Raw genomic sequence first — 15,707 nt, 5'->3', positions numbered from 1 at the left:
CCGCGCAGCCCCACCCTCACCCCCAGGCAAACCCCCAAGTTCTCTCAAGTCCCGGGCAGCCGGGCGTCCCGTCCCCCTGGCTGCTCTTCTCTGACTGTTCAGGTTCCCAAGGCGCCTCCATGGACGTCCGGGGCTGCCTGGGGTCAGGCCAGGAGCCGGCCGTGCTGTGCCGCGGGGCAGAAGTGGCCTCTAGTCCCGGGGACCACTCACTCTGCGGGGGCCTTGCAGCAACTTCTTACCCTCTGGGGCGGCCGCGGCCGTCCCAGGAGGGGCAGAGCTAGCTTCTAGAAGATGCTAAGGGAGCCGCCGGCCACTCTTTGGGAGGGGAACAGTCTTCCGAGAGTGACCTCTGGGGGCAACGCAGCAGGAACCGAGCTGTGTGGGGTGGAGGGAGCAGCCAGGCGCTCGGACAGGGGCGCGGCCTGACTCCTGGGCTGGCAGAAGCCGGGTGGAGGGTCAGCCGGCGGGCGGCGGCCGGGCCGGGCCTCTATGTCAGGTGGTACATGCTGTAGCCGACGTGGGCTGTGTAGAGTCCCACGGGCGCCACGGGCAGCGCGGCCCGCTGGAAGGGGCCGGAGGCGCCGTAGATGGAGGCCCCGGCCGCGGCCGCGACCGCCGCGGGCCCGCCGAGGGGGAAGGAGAGGCCGAAGGCCGCGGGCGGCAGCATGGGCTTCGCGGCCATCTTCAGCTTCTCCAGCTCCGCCTCCTGCAGTCTCTTGGCCTTGGCGCGGCGGTTCTGGAACCAGATCTTCACCTGCGTCTCGGTGAGGCTGAGCGAGCTGGAGAACTCGGCGCGCTCGGCGATGGACAGGTACTGCTTCTGGCGGAACTTGCGCTCCAGCGCCAGCAGCTGCGCCGTGGTGAAGGGCGTCCGCGGCTTGCGGTTGGTCTTGTGCTTGCGCAGGGTGCAGGCCGGGGGGCTCAGCCGCCCTGGGGGCGAGGGAGAGAGGCAAGCCGTTAAGGGAGCGGCAGGGGTGCCTGAGGCGCCCAGGGAGTGGCGGTGACAGCCCCCAGCAGCCCCGCCATCGAGCCGAGCCTCCCCGGGCGCCGTGCAAGGTCCGAAACTCCCCCAGGCCCGCACAGTCCCGCGGGGTGGCTGTTCTTGCCTGCTTTTTGCAAAGGAGGAAACTAAGATTCCAGGTGAAACGCGCCCTCCAACATAACTGGAAAAGGCGGGGCGCTGTCGCCCTAGAAGGCGCTTGGGGAGGCCTGCTCCCTCCCCGCCCGCGGGGGTGTTCATAGGGGTGATGGAGCAAACCCAGAGACTGGGGCCCGGCACCCAGCCCCAGGCCAGTTGAGTTTTATGCCTTAAATACTTCAAGGCGTAGTTTTACGCCTCAGCCAAACTCTGACGTGTCCACCAAGCGCTCTGCACTTAGCTTAGGCCTTTGTGTGGCCAAGAATCCAAACTCCATCCTGCCTTCGGAACAGACAGTCCCTGCAGGTCCCCAGGAGGGCCCTGAAGAGCTGGCCCGAGCAGCCCTGTCACCATGGCGTCTCCCCAATGTTCTACGTGCCATGGGGGTGGCACCTTCTTCTGAAGGGTTCAGTGGTCTCTGGGGCTCTCCACCCCCAGTGTGTTCTCTCCGGTGGCGCTCACACGGTGTGTCTGTCTGCGCGTGTGTAGGGACACAGGACCACTGCCCCGCCTGTGGCTCAGTCTGCAGGGATCCCAGCCCGCAGCCTTTCTCCAGCAGCTTCCAAACCCGCCGCCAGGACCCGCGCTGCGCTGTCACCAGGCAGAAGGCGCTGGCGGCTCCAAGACTGGGCCCATGGGGTGACCTGCACCCCTGCCACACCAGGCTGCGACGCCCACACAACGTGGGTCAGATTGTTCCCCATGGATAGTTCCAGGATTTGGGGGTCAGACTGAGGCCCTAACCAAATCCCCAAGCCCGGAGAAGGACGGTTTTGCCTACACAGCCGCTTCCTCGGAAGGAAAATGAATTCAAAAGCAGAATGTTTCACCACGCGGGTTTCACCCAATTATGCATTTTTTTTCATGCTTATAAACAAAGCCCTTGGGCTTCCAGACCACCAGGATGTGAGTCAAGCGAAACCCCGCGCTCGCACCCCCTGCGTCCCCGCCGGAGCCGCCCGGGGTCGGGAGCTGTGGGGCCGGACTCGCTCTCCGCCGAGCGCGCGGGGCGGGCGCCCGGGCCCAGCTCGCTCCCTCGGGCGGCCACAGGCCACGCGGGGGCCCCTCGCCAGGCTTCAGGCGCAGGGAGGGGCCGGTCTTTCAAAGACGCTTAATCCCCAGATAAAAATCATTCCTCAGCATCACGCCATTGAATTCGGGCTGCTATTATGTCGCGCAAAATAATCGGAGGAAACGAGGAAAACTTGGAATTTCCCGTGCTCCCGAAATATCTCCGCGCGCCCTCGCCGGGCAGGGGAGCCAGGGGCGCGCGGGCCTCGCAGCGACCCCGAAGGCGCCTTGGGAGGCTGGAGCCCGCTTCCCCGGCCCGGGCGCAGAGGACTGGCCACCGGGGACCAGATGGGAGGGGGCGCCTCCCACAGATTGACTCGGTGCCCCGCCCCCTCCCCTGGAAGCGGAGCGCCCCCACCCCCTAAGCGATCCCTGCGCGGGGCACCCAGGATCTGCCTGGAACGTGAAAGGGGAGGGGCCTTGGCGAGACCCTAAGAACCTCTGGGCAAAGGGACTTTAAAGGGGCGAGGGGGGCCGCACTTCCACCCCGAGAAAGTGAAACTCCGCGCTCCGGGAAGACGCCCGCGCCCCTGCACCCACAGGCCGGGGCAGGGCGCGTGTTGCAGGCTGGGGGTCAGACGAGGAAACCCGGACTCTTGGGGTCGGGCGGTGTGGCAGAGTCTGGAGGCCAGGGCACCCCGACCCTCGTCCGACGAGTGACCTCCCACCCGCAGCGCCGCCTGGCCCAGGGCCGCGGCCAGGCCTCACCCTCTTTCCTGGGTGGGAGCGGGGGGTGGCGCGAACCCCGGGCTCCCGCCAAAGGAGCCCCAGCACCCGCGGCAGGTACCCGCGGCAGGTACGCGGGCGCCAGGGACCAGCCGGCGCCGGCGCGCGGCCTGGCGCCCCCGGTTCCGCGCCCCCGGCCCCTCCCCCGCCGCTTGGGCTCGGGCTACTCACTGGCAGGGGGCGGGGAGAAGCGGGGGTTCTGCATCCAGGGGGTCCTCTCGGCCTTCTCGGGGCTCTCGGCTTTGACGAGCGCATCTTCCGGCAGCTTGAGGAGTCCTCCCACCGAGAAATGGCCGAGCGGCCGCGGCGAGGGGGGCGCGTCCGGGGCGCCCAGCGACCCCGGCCGGGGCCCCAGGGTCTGCGCCGAGCCGCCCACGGCCGGGGCGCCCTCGGGGGCCGCCAGGGCGCTCTCCTTGGCCCCGGGCTTCCTGTGGTCGGCCATGAGCGCCTCCACGCTGAAAGGCAGGAGTGAAGGGGACACTTTGGGCTTGGCCCCCTCCTCGTCCGCGCCCATGGCGGCCGCGGTGGCCGCGGTGGCACTGGGGTTCGGGCCCCCGCCCCCCCCCGCCGCCTGGCCGAAGGCGGAGTCCTCCACTTTGACACCGAGTGGCAAAGAAGTCATGTCAGCAGCCGGGGCCATGCAGAGCCGGGCCCCCCTCCAGCCGCGGCTCGGGCCAGCCGCCGCGCATGGGCTTCGCGCGGGCTCGGAGCGCCGCGGGCCTCTGGGGCGCCGGGGCCCTGGCCGGCCGGGCCCTCCCGCGCGCGCCTGCCGCCCTCCCCAGAAGGCCCGCTGCGGCGCTCCGGGCCTGGCTCGGCGGTTCGCGGCGCCGCGGCGCAGGCCGAGGTCCCGGGCGCACGAGCCGGCTCCGGGTCGGGCCGCGGCGCCCCGGAGAACTTGCTAATAAGGCGAGGCCCGCGCGGCGGCGGCCAATCAGCGCGCGAGGGGGCGGGCCCGGCGCGGCCATTGGGCCGCGCTCCTGCGGGCTGGGCCCCGGGCGAGCTGGGCCTCGGGACGCGCGGGGCCGGGCCGGGCCGGGCCGGACCGGGGGCCGGCGGGGGGGGGGGACCGGGAAGGGAGGGGGCGCTGGAGAAACTCCCCGGCGGGCCGAAGCCCAGGCCGCTCCGTCGGGGTCCCCCGGGCCGTCTCTTTTCTTTTTCCCCCGAGGAAAGGCTCCCCTCGCGCTCCCCTGCCCGCCTCTCTTCTCCCAGGCCCGAACTGCCCCTCCCTCCCGCACCCCCTTTTTCCCCGCGCCTGCCCCGCGCCGCGCCTCCCCTGCTCCGAGACTCTCCGGGCGCCACGTCGGTCTCTGTCCGCTCCGCCTCGCTCCCGCCGCCCCGAGAGCGCGCCCGAGGCTCCCTCCGGCACAGCCCCGGGCGGTTGAAAACCTCGCACGGCTGGTCACGCTCGTGGGCCGTCGTGCTAGTGATTTCTTTTTAAAACGCCTCGTTTTCTGCCTCTGTTTCGACCCTCAGCGCGCCCCCCGCGCGACCGTGGCCTGTGTCTCCACGCGGGACGCCGGGGCGCCCGAAGACGCGCGCTCCCGGCGCAGGCCCGTGAGAACCGGGACACACGCCCCCCCCCCGCGCCCGGGATCGGTTCCCCCAGCTCCGGCGTCGTCTCGGGGAGGCGCACCCCTCGGCCGGCGGGGCCCGCAGCCGCCGGTCCTTTTGCTTTCGAACTTACTGAAATAAAACCGGCAGAACCGTCCACACGCCGACCTGGCCTTAGCGTGACCCCAAACGGCACCTCCGCGGGAACAATAACACCCCCTCTCTCGGGTCCCCGCTCCGGGAGGGGCTGGCACCTTGGGGGGAGGGAGCCGAGTCCTGGCGCTGGGTCCTCGGTGCCGGGCTTGGAAACTTTTATTTTCCCACTTTCGGGGGAAACGTGATTTTTAATTTTGCTGTTCAGACAAACATGAGTTGGGGCGCGGGGAGATGCCAGTGCGAGCCGGGTTGGGGCTCCGCGGTTTTCTGCGCCCCCTCTTTCTGGCTTCCTATCCCGCCGGGGCCCAGGCGGCCGGCTCTAGGGGGGCTAGCGGAGGTGGTGGGCGGCTCACCCGCCGGCCGCTGATGACTGCGGGGTTCTAATCTCCAGGAAACACCAGGGGCTGCCGCGGCCATTTAGGGGTAATTATCCAAGCGCGGAGGGACAGCGAATTCCCTCGCCTTTTAACTGGGCGCAATAAAAAGCGAAGATTAGGGGTGTCCAGATTAAGGAAAATGAATTACTAGAGCGGCAACTTTACGACCAGGATGGCGTCCGGGGTCTGGCAGGGCGGGAGGGGTCGGGCTGCGGCCCCAGGGTCCCCCGCAGGTTCACATGTGCCCACAGGCTCGGGGGAGAGGTGAAGGCCTCGGGGCGGGCTCGGGAATACTCGCCTCTGCGGCATTCCCGCGGCCTCTCCGGGTTTCCTGTGCACCCGAGAAGGCGTCTCAAGTCAGGGCAGGGTGCGGGGCCTCTAGCTCGGGTCGGGCTCAGCTGGAGGCCTCGCGGGCCGCCTGTCTTCAAAGCACCGCACCCCTGGGGGAGGCGCACAGGACCCACGGAGTCCGTCCTCGTGTCAGGGAAACTGAGACCCCGAGGCTTGCCTGAGGGTCTAAGACAGAAGGCGGCCCATCCCCATTTTGCAGCTGAGCAACTGACGCTTGGGGAGCACAGGCCCAACACCGAGCCAGCCGTCCTGCCGGGGTGCAACCCCGCCTGTCACCTTTCCAATTAAACTGCCCGAACAAGTTCCCCCACATCCCAACCCGAGGGCATTCAACTCCCGGGTGAAAGCGGGAGGCGGGTGGAGGTCCATGAGCTTCTGAGGTCATTTAAAAAGTCACCGTGGAGTCCCTGGAGCCGGCCTTGCTTTGTTTCGCCTGGTTTCCAATCTCGAAATGTTTGGCTCCCGGATCACCTTGAGCATCTGATTGACTTAATAACTTCCTCCCTAGAAAAATGCACGTCAGCAAAAACGGGCTTGGGACCCACTTGGAGGCGGTCTGGGCAAGAACCCCTGCTTTGGGGAGGAACCCTAGGGCGAGCCGCGCTGCGCAGAGGGGACCCGGGGCTGTCGGGGCTTGGACGCGCGCAGCAAGGCCGGTGACCGCGGGGCCGGCGGCCGGGCGGCGGGAGAAGGGCCGCATCGCTAATTGCGGGATAAACAATCTGTCACGATCCCTCAGCGCCTAATAGGCAGCCGAGGATGTTGTTTTTAGGCGCCAGAGGCGGCCGGATCAAAGGCTGCAGCCGGCGCAGGGGCCCTTGAAGTCGCGCCCCCGCCTCCAGGGAGCTGGCCGCCTGCGCCCGCAGCCCCCGGCCCTGCAGCCCGCCCCCCGGCCCCCGAGCCGCCCCGAACCCCTTGGCATCTTTTAAGGTTCGGTGTGAGTTCGTGTCCGCTGTCGCCAGGCGCGGCGGGGTAGCCAGGCGCGCGCGTGGCCCCGCGAGGGGTGCCTGCACAGGGAAGGGGTTCAGAGTCGATTCCGCGGGGAACCGGCGCTCCGAGGGGCTCGGGGCTCCCCTAGCCTCGGGGCTGCAGGGGGTGGGAAAGATGCCGGAGGCCTCAGACAGGGGGGTTCGAAAAAGAAAGTGTCTGTCTCCGGGGCGTGCTGGTCCCGCGGGAGAGAGGCGCGCGGCTGGGGCCGCAGGAGGGAGTGCTCCCGGGTTATTTCTGTCGGAGCCTTTTCGGGTGTCGCGGCGGCGGGTTCCGACCGCTCCCCGGGCCGGCTGCGTCTGTTATCTCGCCGCCAGCACCTCCCCAGGCGCTCCGGCCCGGGCCTCCTCGCGCGGCGGCGGCGCAGAGCGCGGGGCTGTAACTCACGCCTGGCAAGGGCGGGCGCGGCCCGCGGCAGATAAAGCTCCGGGACCCGCGCCCGGCTCGCGCCCTCGCTCTGCGGCCCCCTCCCCGCCCGCGGGGTCCCTCTCCCGCCCCCCCGCAGCCTGAGCGCTCCCAGCCTCGCGGCAGCGCCGGGCGTCGCGCTCCCCGGGAGCACTGCCCCGCGTCTCCTGCTGGGACAGCCAAAGCCGTGGCTCTTGGTGGTTGTTTTTGTTTTTGTTTTTTTTTTCCCAAAAAACCGTCTATTTCACGCAGAAAGAGGGGTGTTTTTAGCCTCCCCCGGTGGGCAAAGACTGGCTCCTAGAGGGCCCGCTGAAAGGCCGCTGTCGCCGCGGGCGCTGCGCCGGGGCCGGGGCCGGGGGAGCCTGAGCTCCCGGGGCCCCTCACTTCGGCGTTCGCTGTCGCCTCGTCGGGTTTTTGTTTATGCCCCTCCCCCTCTTTCCAATGCATTTGTGGCCTCGACCCAGGAATCCCGCGTGCATTTTAAAAAATGTGCAGCTCAGTGGGCTCCCCCGGCAATTAGCGAGCTCCAAACAGTCCTCTTTAATAGAATGAATGTGCTATGAAAACCGATTACCCGGAACGATTTATTTTGGTGGGAATTCACCCATCTCCAGGAGGGCGGAGGAGGGGAAAGAGAGGAGGTATTTTGTCCTGGGGGGAGGGGGGTTGACTGGTAAACAGAAAGCACGACCTCGGGATCCCCCGACCCGCGGAGGGGGCCTCCGGGTCCTGCGCGCTCCAGCCTTTTGGTGTCAGTCGCCTGAAAGTGAGCGGGGGAGTCAGAGGCTTGGAGACTGTCTGGGGGTGCTGATGGGCTCGCCGCTTCCCACAGAAAAACCTGGAAGAGCTGGAAACGCCGGGGACTCCTGGGCGGCGAGGCTCAGCACCAGCGCGCGCGGGAGCGCACACCCGGGACCCCGCAGGCCCAGCGCGGCAAGAGTTTTAGTGCCCCTGGACGCGAACGCGAAAACAAACAAACCCCAGAAACCGATTTGTAGGGGCGCGTTCTCCTTCTGGATAATTCCCCCGCAGAAGAGGGCCCAGCTCGCCGGGGGGAGCGCGGGCCGGCGGAGGTCACCCGGCGCCGGGGAGCCCGCGCGCCCCGCGCGGACCCCGCGGCCGCCCGCCCCGCCCCCACGGCCGCCCGCCTCTCCCCGCCGGGGCTTCCTTGCGTCTTTCCATTCGGAAGGGGGTGAGGGAGCCTCGATCCGCGGGAGAGAAAGCCCCCTCCCCCAAATGGCCCAAATTAATGTGATCGCGACATGAGGGTGCACTTGGGGAAGATGAAAGAGGAGGCCGGCCGGCTCCTCCTCGAGCTCTATAATTATAGATAATATATCCCATTTCAAAGCAATTAGACCAATCAGGCGTAACGAACCACTTTGCTGCCGACGAATAACAAAGGCGCACGGTTATTTAAGCCTGGAGATGTCGGGCAGACCCCGCGGCTCCAGGGGCCGACCAAATCTCTGCGTCCTGACTCTGCCCGCCCCGGGCCGGGAGGCGCCCGCGCTCCCCCCGGCTCCGCCCGGCCTCTCTCAGCGCCGGGGACCGAGGCCCGGGGCGCGGGCCGGGCGGCGGGAGGGGGGCTCGCACCGAGCCGGGGGTCAGGCCTCTTTGGGGAACTTCACAAATGTTAATCCTGACTTAATCCTTTCTGCTCTGGGGGGTGGTGCCCTGACAGACGCTCCCCTCGGGAGGACAGGACAGAAACCCGCGGGGTTCAGTGTGCTGCCGGGTCACACCACTGGTGAGTGTGGCAGGAGCAGGTGACCTGCGTGCAAGCGGGTCTGACCCCCAGCCACTGGTTGCGCACCTGAGCCAGCGGGGTCTCACTGCGCCCCACTTTCCAGAGAGGACCTGCATTAAAAGACAGCGGACAGGGTAGTGTTTCTGGAGGACCCGCCCCCCAGCTCACCCACCTTCCACAAAGTGTGTGTTTGGTCCAGCCCTCGCTGCCCTTCTCTCGTGCCCTCCCCCACCCCACTTTCTTGAGAGTCTTGGAAACAGCTGAGTTTCCTCATAAATTTATCAAGGTGAAAGGGCGTCTCAGGCGTCTCTGAGGGGGGAAGGCCGGGCCCCGGCTGTGGCGTGTGTCCAGCGGGAGGGCTGTTCTTTCCGAGCCTCGGTCTGTCGGCTGTAAAATGGGTGCGCTTGCACCCGGCTCAGTTCAGCTGAGATCCGCCCTCACAGCCTCACAGCCCCGGAGGGGGCTGAGGACCACACCACAGCGCAGTCCCAGGGCGGGTGAGCCTTGGCTGAAGCATCCAGGTGTCCCCTGCAGGAGGACGTGGGGCAGGGGAGGCTGCAGAGGAGTCCAGGCGGAGAGAGCCTCGAGCCTGGGGACAGCGGCAGCCCAGGGGAGGGTGCCGTGCTGGAAACCACGGGCTCCAGCGACCCAGATGCCTCTGAAGGGCCTAAATGCTGATGGAAGGAGAGACAAGGTCCCGATGCCCAGGAGGCCGGAGCTGAGCCTCGAAAGGGGGAGAACTAAGGGAGGCCAAGAAGTGCCCCCCCAAAATGTGACCTTGTACCCCGCATCCCTCCCTCTGCAGGACCATCAGTGGAGACTGAGGTGGGTCCCCCCCAAAGTGGAGAGGGGAGGCGGGATGGAGGGAGACCCCTGGAGTCGCAATGTGACTCAAGCCCTTCTGTTCCCCAGTCTGTCTTCTTCCCTCGGGATTTGACATTCATTCTCTGCACCCCATCCTATCACCCTGCCCCCCCCCCAGGGTGTCAGTCTCTCTCTGTTCTGTCTTTATTGCTCTTTCCCTGCCTGCCTGCCCCTCCTCGCAGTCTCTCAGGCAGCCCCCCCCCCCCCCCCCCCCCCCGCCCTTCTACCTGAACCGCTTGTGGCTCAGAAGCTAATGTGACTCCAGGAAGTTCTCTGTGCCCGGGTTTCCCAATGGTGGGAGCAGCAGGAGGCCCCCTGACCGTGCTGGCTCCCCTCATCCTGCAGATGGCATCAAGGGAGTTATTTCTCCTTTAGCCTCAGGTTTCAACTCTGGACCTTGAGCTGCACAGTATACCGCCCCCTCCCTAGGGCTGTGGGGCGCTGGGGAAGGAGAGTGGCACAGACCCTGAGATCTCAGCACTGTGCCCAGTAGGTCCCCCCAGGGTGGGAGCTGTGGTGGAACCCAGGGGAGGAGGAGAAGAACTAGGAAGCCTGGATTAAGGGGGCCCTTTGGGGGGCATAGCTCTTCCCAGGCCCCCTGGGCGCCCAGGCCAGAACCCAGCCACTTCCCTCCAGGCTACTCCTCCTAAGGGCTCAGAGAGGCAGGCCCCACCTCCCCAGCCTTCACCCTCCCTCGGTGTCTGCCCTCTAGACTCAGCGGCCTAGCAAGAGCGGCTTCTGCCTTCCCCCCATACTGTGCTGGCTCCCCGCGGCCCTCTCGGCCATTGGACCAGCTTTCCAGGCCTGTGAGCCGGCAGGACTGAGCTGGGCGCGTCCTGCCTTTCTGGGTAGAGTGCAGAGCCGGGACAGGGTGTCTGGAAGCCTCCAGCTAAGGGCTGGAGAGCAGCAAGACCCCACAGATAGGGAAACTGAGGCCCACAGAGGAGTCTTTCCCCTCCGTCTCTGAGCCAGAGGCTGGCGACACCAAAGTGCAGGTCGTCTCCCCACCCTGAGGACGGTCGGGGAACCCCCACTGGGCTGTCACCCGAAGCCGGCTCCACGTGCGCCCCGCCGTGGGGGGGGCTCTTTCACCGGGATTCAGTGGGGCACTGTACGGCGCGGGGCACCCCTGCGCCCCGGCGCCTCCTGAGCGAGCAGCGCGCGAGCTCCAGAGGCGGACTGGGCCGGGGCGGGCTGGAGAGAACCCCCCCCCCAGCCGGGCACTACTGCAGCCTGGGGGCCTCGCGGGCCCCCCGCGGTTCGTCTCCCCACAGGCTCCACGCGGGAAGACGGGGCTCAGAGGCGCACGGGCGCCGGGCGGTGGGGACCCCCCCACCCGACCAGCCGAGGGCCCGGCGCGGGGGGCGGGGCGGGTCCTTGTGGGCCCCTGCCTCTACCTGGGCCCGTGGCAGGCGCCCAGGCCGGGGCTTTGATTCGCCCTGCGGCAGCCGGCGGGGCGCCGGCTGGCGGGGGCCGGCGCTGACTCGCCAGGGCCCAGGGCGCGCGCCCTGGGTGGGGCCGCAGAGCCGCCCCCAGCACGCCCCGGACCCCGCCGGCGGGAGCCGCGAGGGAACCCCGCTGGCCCTCGGGGGCCGCCGGCTGTGACCCGCAGGCTGGGCCGGCCCAGGGCCGGCGTCGAGGAAACCCTCACTTCTCGGAGGGGCACCTGAAAGCCGCGGGGGAAGATGCCCGCAAAGGGGGTTCACACGCACCGACAGCGCCTGCCGCCCGCCCGCCAGGTCCTGAGCCCCGGCTCCTTCACCCCAACGCCAAGCCCGTACCCGAACCCGCAGCTGCAGGCTGGGCTGACTCGTTTACACAAGCAAAACACTTTAAAAGCGTCTAAGATGCTCTGGACAGCCTGTACCCCACGAAGGAGACCCCTGCTCTGGACCCCCTGAAGGGAGAGGCAGAGAAGCGCGCAAAGCCTGCCTGTCCCGGGGGGCTGGTGACCCCGGCTGCCCCAGCTCTCCCCGCTGTGCGGGCCCGGGGGGGGGGGGGGGGGGGGCGCGGTGCTCGGAAGGACCCCGCAGACAGGCTCCTCGGAGCAAGTCCGTGTGCGCCCCCAGCCCCGGGGCAGCGCCCGCAGAGGACAGGCGCGCTGAACGCGCAGGGACCTTAAACCCAGCCGGGCGCCGCCCCCACCCGGCCAGCGCGCAGGCGGGGAGTCCAGGGCAGAGCGCGCCAGGGTCCAGCACAGAGTCCTGCTCAGGTTGATCAAACAGTCCCCGAGCGATGTTTGCAAGGAAAATCCAAGCCGTCCCTTCTCAGCTGGTGGTTCTGCTGGGTTCACTTTGAGCTGGAGGCTGAGTCCTCTCCAGGGTCGCCTGCCCTGGCCTGGCCTGCCAAGGCCCGGCCTCAGGACGCCTCACTCTGTGACCCAAATGGGCTCTGCGGGTGGGGGCGCTGGGTGGGTGTGCCCAGGGGCCCTTTATCCAGGAAGTAGATCCAGAAAGCCAGAAATCTCACCCAGAAATATCTCCTAGAAATACTGCCTTGCCCTCCCCAGGGACAGTGTCGTCCAGGAAGCCGCCTCGACTTTTCTTTTTTTTTTTCTTTTTTTTTTTTTTAAATAGAGGCATGTTTTTATTTATTTATTTGTTTGTTTGTTTGTTTTGTTTATACATGCACTGGGCACAGTCAGAAGCGCGGGAGGGTGAGAGAATTCACCAGAGCCAGAGCGGGGAGCAGAACAGGCAGAAGGACCGAAGTACACCGCTGAGGGGAGCAGCGGGCGGCAGGAGAGGTCTGCGCGCCATGCGGGACCCTCCTCTGGTGGCCGGGGAGCAGCCGGGGATCGAACCGGCGCCACAGAGGCCGCGGGCAGTTTCGCAACCCAGTGCTCAACCGCTGCGCCACCAGGGAGGCCCCGCCTCGACTTTTCTGACAGGAGGGAGCAAGAGCCGGCCCGCCTGGCCGCCCCAGTGCCTTGGGCTTCTCCCTTCCCAGCCAGGGATGCAGAACAGCACTCTCTGGGGGGCCCCATCCGATGAATCCGGTCATGGCCACAGCCCAATCAAGTGTAAGACCTGGCCTTCTCCGCCCTGGGCGTGGAGGGAGGCTGCTTGATGTTGCCTCAGGCACACTTGTTTAGACACATCCCTCCCCGGCTCCAGTAATCGAACCAACCAGAGCACGAGTCCCAGGTGTGTGTGTTTTGGGGGGGTAGGGATGAGAGAGAACCGGGGAGCCATCTTTAGAGCCTGGAGGACTCTCCTAGTTTGCATCTTAGGTTCAGATCCTGGCTCCACCGCTGAGGCCTCTGTGGAGGAGTGATGACTCTCTCCGGCCGCCCCACCTCGTTACAGGTGAGGAGTAAATAAGGACACTTCTTCAGGGCCTGTCAGGAAGGCCTGCATGCCTGCGCACCCCACGATCCTGTGGCCTGAGTCCAGGGACATGGGGTCAGGCTGTGACTGCACCTCTCCATGGGCGTCTTACCAGCTCCTGGAGTGGGAGCGCCAGCTTCTGGAAGTGAGCACTCCAGCCTGGGGCCAGGGGTGCATCCCTTCAGGGGGTACTGCAGCCTAGAAGGTGGGTGTCCAAGCCCGGAGATTATCCAACCAAGGAGGGCCCCCCCCCCACCTCAAGAGGTGGGTCTCCAGCTCAGGAAGTGATCGTGCGACCCTGGGACATAGGAACAACGACCTTGGGAGGAGGCCTCCTGCCCCATGGGGGATCGACAACGCTGGGAGATGGGTGTCTAGCCCAGAAATATGGTCTAAGCCAAGGAGAAGGGTATCCAGGAGAGGGCTGTCTAATCCAGGAGGTGGGTATCCAGCCCTTGGGAATTGGCACCCTGCCTTCGAGGTGGCACGCTAACCCTGGGAGTTCGGTGTCAACTCCAGTAGGTGGGCACACGACCCCGAGAGGCGAGTGTTTCAACTGTGGGAGATGAGTCCCCAGCCCCAGGAAGCGGGTGCTGAGTATGGTATGTGGGCACGCACTCCCCCGGGATGTGATTACTCCAGCCAGGGCATGGACACCAAGCATGGGACATGGTTCAGCAAGCCTGGGCAGTGGGTATACAACCTCTGGCAGGTGGATGCCACCCTAGGAGATGGGTCTTGCAACCCTAGGAATGGGCACCCCAGTTGTGGGGGGTGAATACTCAAGTACCCCACCCCAGGAGGTGGGGCTGCATTCCTTGGGGGTTGGCGCCTAACCCTGGGAGGTTAAGTGTCCCACTAAGGGGTGTGGGCACCTCACCACTGAGGAGGGTCCTGGGGCTCCAGGGGGCAGATATGCGGTGCCACAAGGGGGGTCTCTAAACCCAGGGCGTGGTATTTCACACCCAAAGTCTGTTGTTGCTGCAATGAGACGCGAGAACCCCAGCCCTGGGGGGTGGTCCTCAGCCCAGGGAGCCAGGTCTCTGCCAGGAGGAAAGGCCCCCTGCTATGGAGGGAAGACATCAAGCACCAGGAGGGGGTCTCCTGGGAGGTGGGTAGTGTTGCCACCAAGGGGGGTGCAACCCTGGGTGGTGGGTTTCAAACCCCAGGAGTGGAGTCTTCAAAGTCTAACCTCTGGAGGTGGGGCTCCAGGCACTGGGCTGGTTATCCCGACCTGGGTAGGTGGGACTTCAGTACCCGGGCAGGCCAGGCCTGTCTGGGGCTGGGAGGGAGATGCCCACCTCGAGAGAACTCGACACAGGGGGTGGCCACGCAAGCATCAGGCTCGTAGCCAACTGCGGAGGCGAGTGCAGGAGCTGGGAACACAGTGGGCCGCTGGGAGGGCGGCACTCCTGCCCCAGTGGGCAGGCATCCGACCCTGGGGGGAGTACTCTGACCTGATGAGGGGGTTACAGAAGCCTCCAGAGTTGGGGTGCTTAGTAGAGGTGCCTAGCGCAACCCCTGGAGGAGGGTGTTCGGCTCCAGTCATGGGGGTTCAGCCACAAGACTTGATTACTTGACCCTGGAAGCCGGGAACCTCACCCATGTGGTCTCTGAAGGACAGAAATGCCAGCTCAGATAGGGCGGAAGCTGGGCCAGCGCCCTCCCAGGAGATGCCAGGCGGGGAGCTGCCTGCCTGGCGGGCCCCAGAGGCCAGGTCAGGCCTGCCCTTGCTCAGCAGAGAGTAAAGCAGAGGCCGGGAGGCGGGGGTGCAGGTCAGGGTGCACAGGCCAGAGAGGTGACCCCCAGACTCCCTAGCTGCCCTGCCTGCCTCCTGGCAGCCCCGGACCCGTGGTCAGTCTGGCTGGAGGGGGGCCTGGGCCAGTCGCGGCTCCCAGGACTCCATCTTCCTCGCAGTCACGGTCATTACCGCGGCCCCAGGCCCTCATTGCCCGGTGCTCACAGTCCTTCCAGGAAAACAAAAGGCAGCCACGTCCCCTGCACCGCCTGGGCCGGGTGCCCCTCCTGCTCTCTGGGGCAGAGCACGGCGCCTTCCCGAGTTCCTTCTGGGGCTGGGCTGGGCAGTGATTTTGGACTTTGGTTACCTGGAAGGGGCGTTTCCACGTCAAGAGGCAAATTTGGAGGAAACCTTCGGGTTGACGCTCAAGACGTGGCCCTGACCATCCGGAGAAGGCTGTGGAAGGGAAGGGACCAGGTGGCTCCGTGTGGAGCGCTTGAATCATCTCCCTGACCGGGCCCAGCAGCCCTTGCGCTTGGGCGCGGTGAACCCTCCACCAGGGAGGGGGCAGCATGTTGAGGGGCTGTGGCGAGGGCCAGGGCTCGTGGACTGGACGGCTTTGCACCCGACCTCAGGCCTGCGGAGAGGACGCAGACACCCCCACCCCCACCCCACCCCGCCTCCCTGTGTCACTCCATTTTGTGGGCGACAAACAGGATGAGGCGAGTCCAGCGCCCGCCGGCTCACGGTGCAGGTCCCCCACGAGGGCGGAGGAGGATTTGGATCTTGCGGTCACCCCTGAGAGGAGCTGGCCCTCCAGGAGGCTGATGAAGCCGATGTGAAGCAAATGCTTTGCAGGTTCTCCCCTGCAGGAAAAGCCCCGCTGTACCCTATGCTCCGTGGGTGCCCCTGGGGCAGCCCTGGCTGGGTCTCAGCTGTGGAGGGCCCGGGTGGGGTGGGGTGTGGGGAGCGGGGGGTAGCAGGGGCCTCCCTCAGTGGGGTGAGTCTTCAAGAGGAGCCTCGGAGGAGCTCCGCTACCTTGCACCTGCCTCCAGGGCCTCCCGATAGACTTGGGGCTCCCCACCAAGAACCTACAAAATAAAAATTGCTGCTGGCCGAGGTGGTGGCTGGGGCCAGTCCGCAGACTGAGGTCCTGAATGGACTCCTCCACCCCGTGTCTTCCTGAACCCCATCTCCGCACCCTGAGCGTCACGACCCCCAGAATGCCATGACCTGGACTTCCCAGGCCAGGAGGAGCCGGGTG

General features: G+C 66.7%; 1 protein-coding gene across 1 annotated transcript; it reads right to left on the bottom strand.

Annotated features, from left to right (window-relative positions):
* Window positions 1–487: 487 nt before the first annotated feature.
* MSX1 (msh homeobox 1) lies at window positions 488–3,602 on the bottom strand (the record flags this gene model as incomplete). The annotated part of the gene is made up of 2 exons (XM_084233509.1): window positions 3,107–3,602; window positions 488–930 (listed from the first exon to the last, which is right to left on the bottom strand). Exons 1-2 carry the CDS (start codon window positions 3,573–3,575, stop codon window positions 488–490), a joined length of 912 nt encoding a protein of 303 aa, XP_084089635.1. The 5' UTR covers window positions 3,576–3,602.
* Window positions 3,603–15,707: the final 12,105 nt, after the last annotated feature.

This window comes from Talpa europaea (assembly GCF_964194135.1).
Source record: "Talpa europaea genome assembly, chromosome: 5".
Taxonomy (NCBI): Eukaryota; Metazoa; Chordata; class Mammalia; order Eulipotyphla; family Talpidae; genus Talpa; species Talpa europaea.
This window is presented reverse-complemented; position numbering and strand designations above follow the sequence as displayed.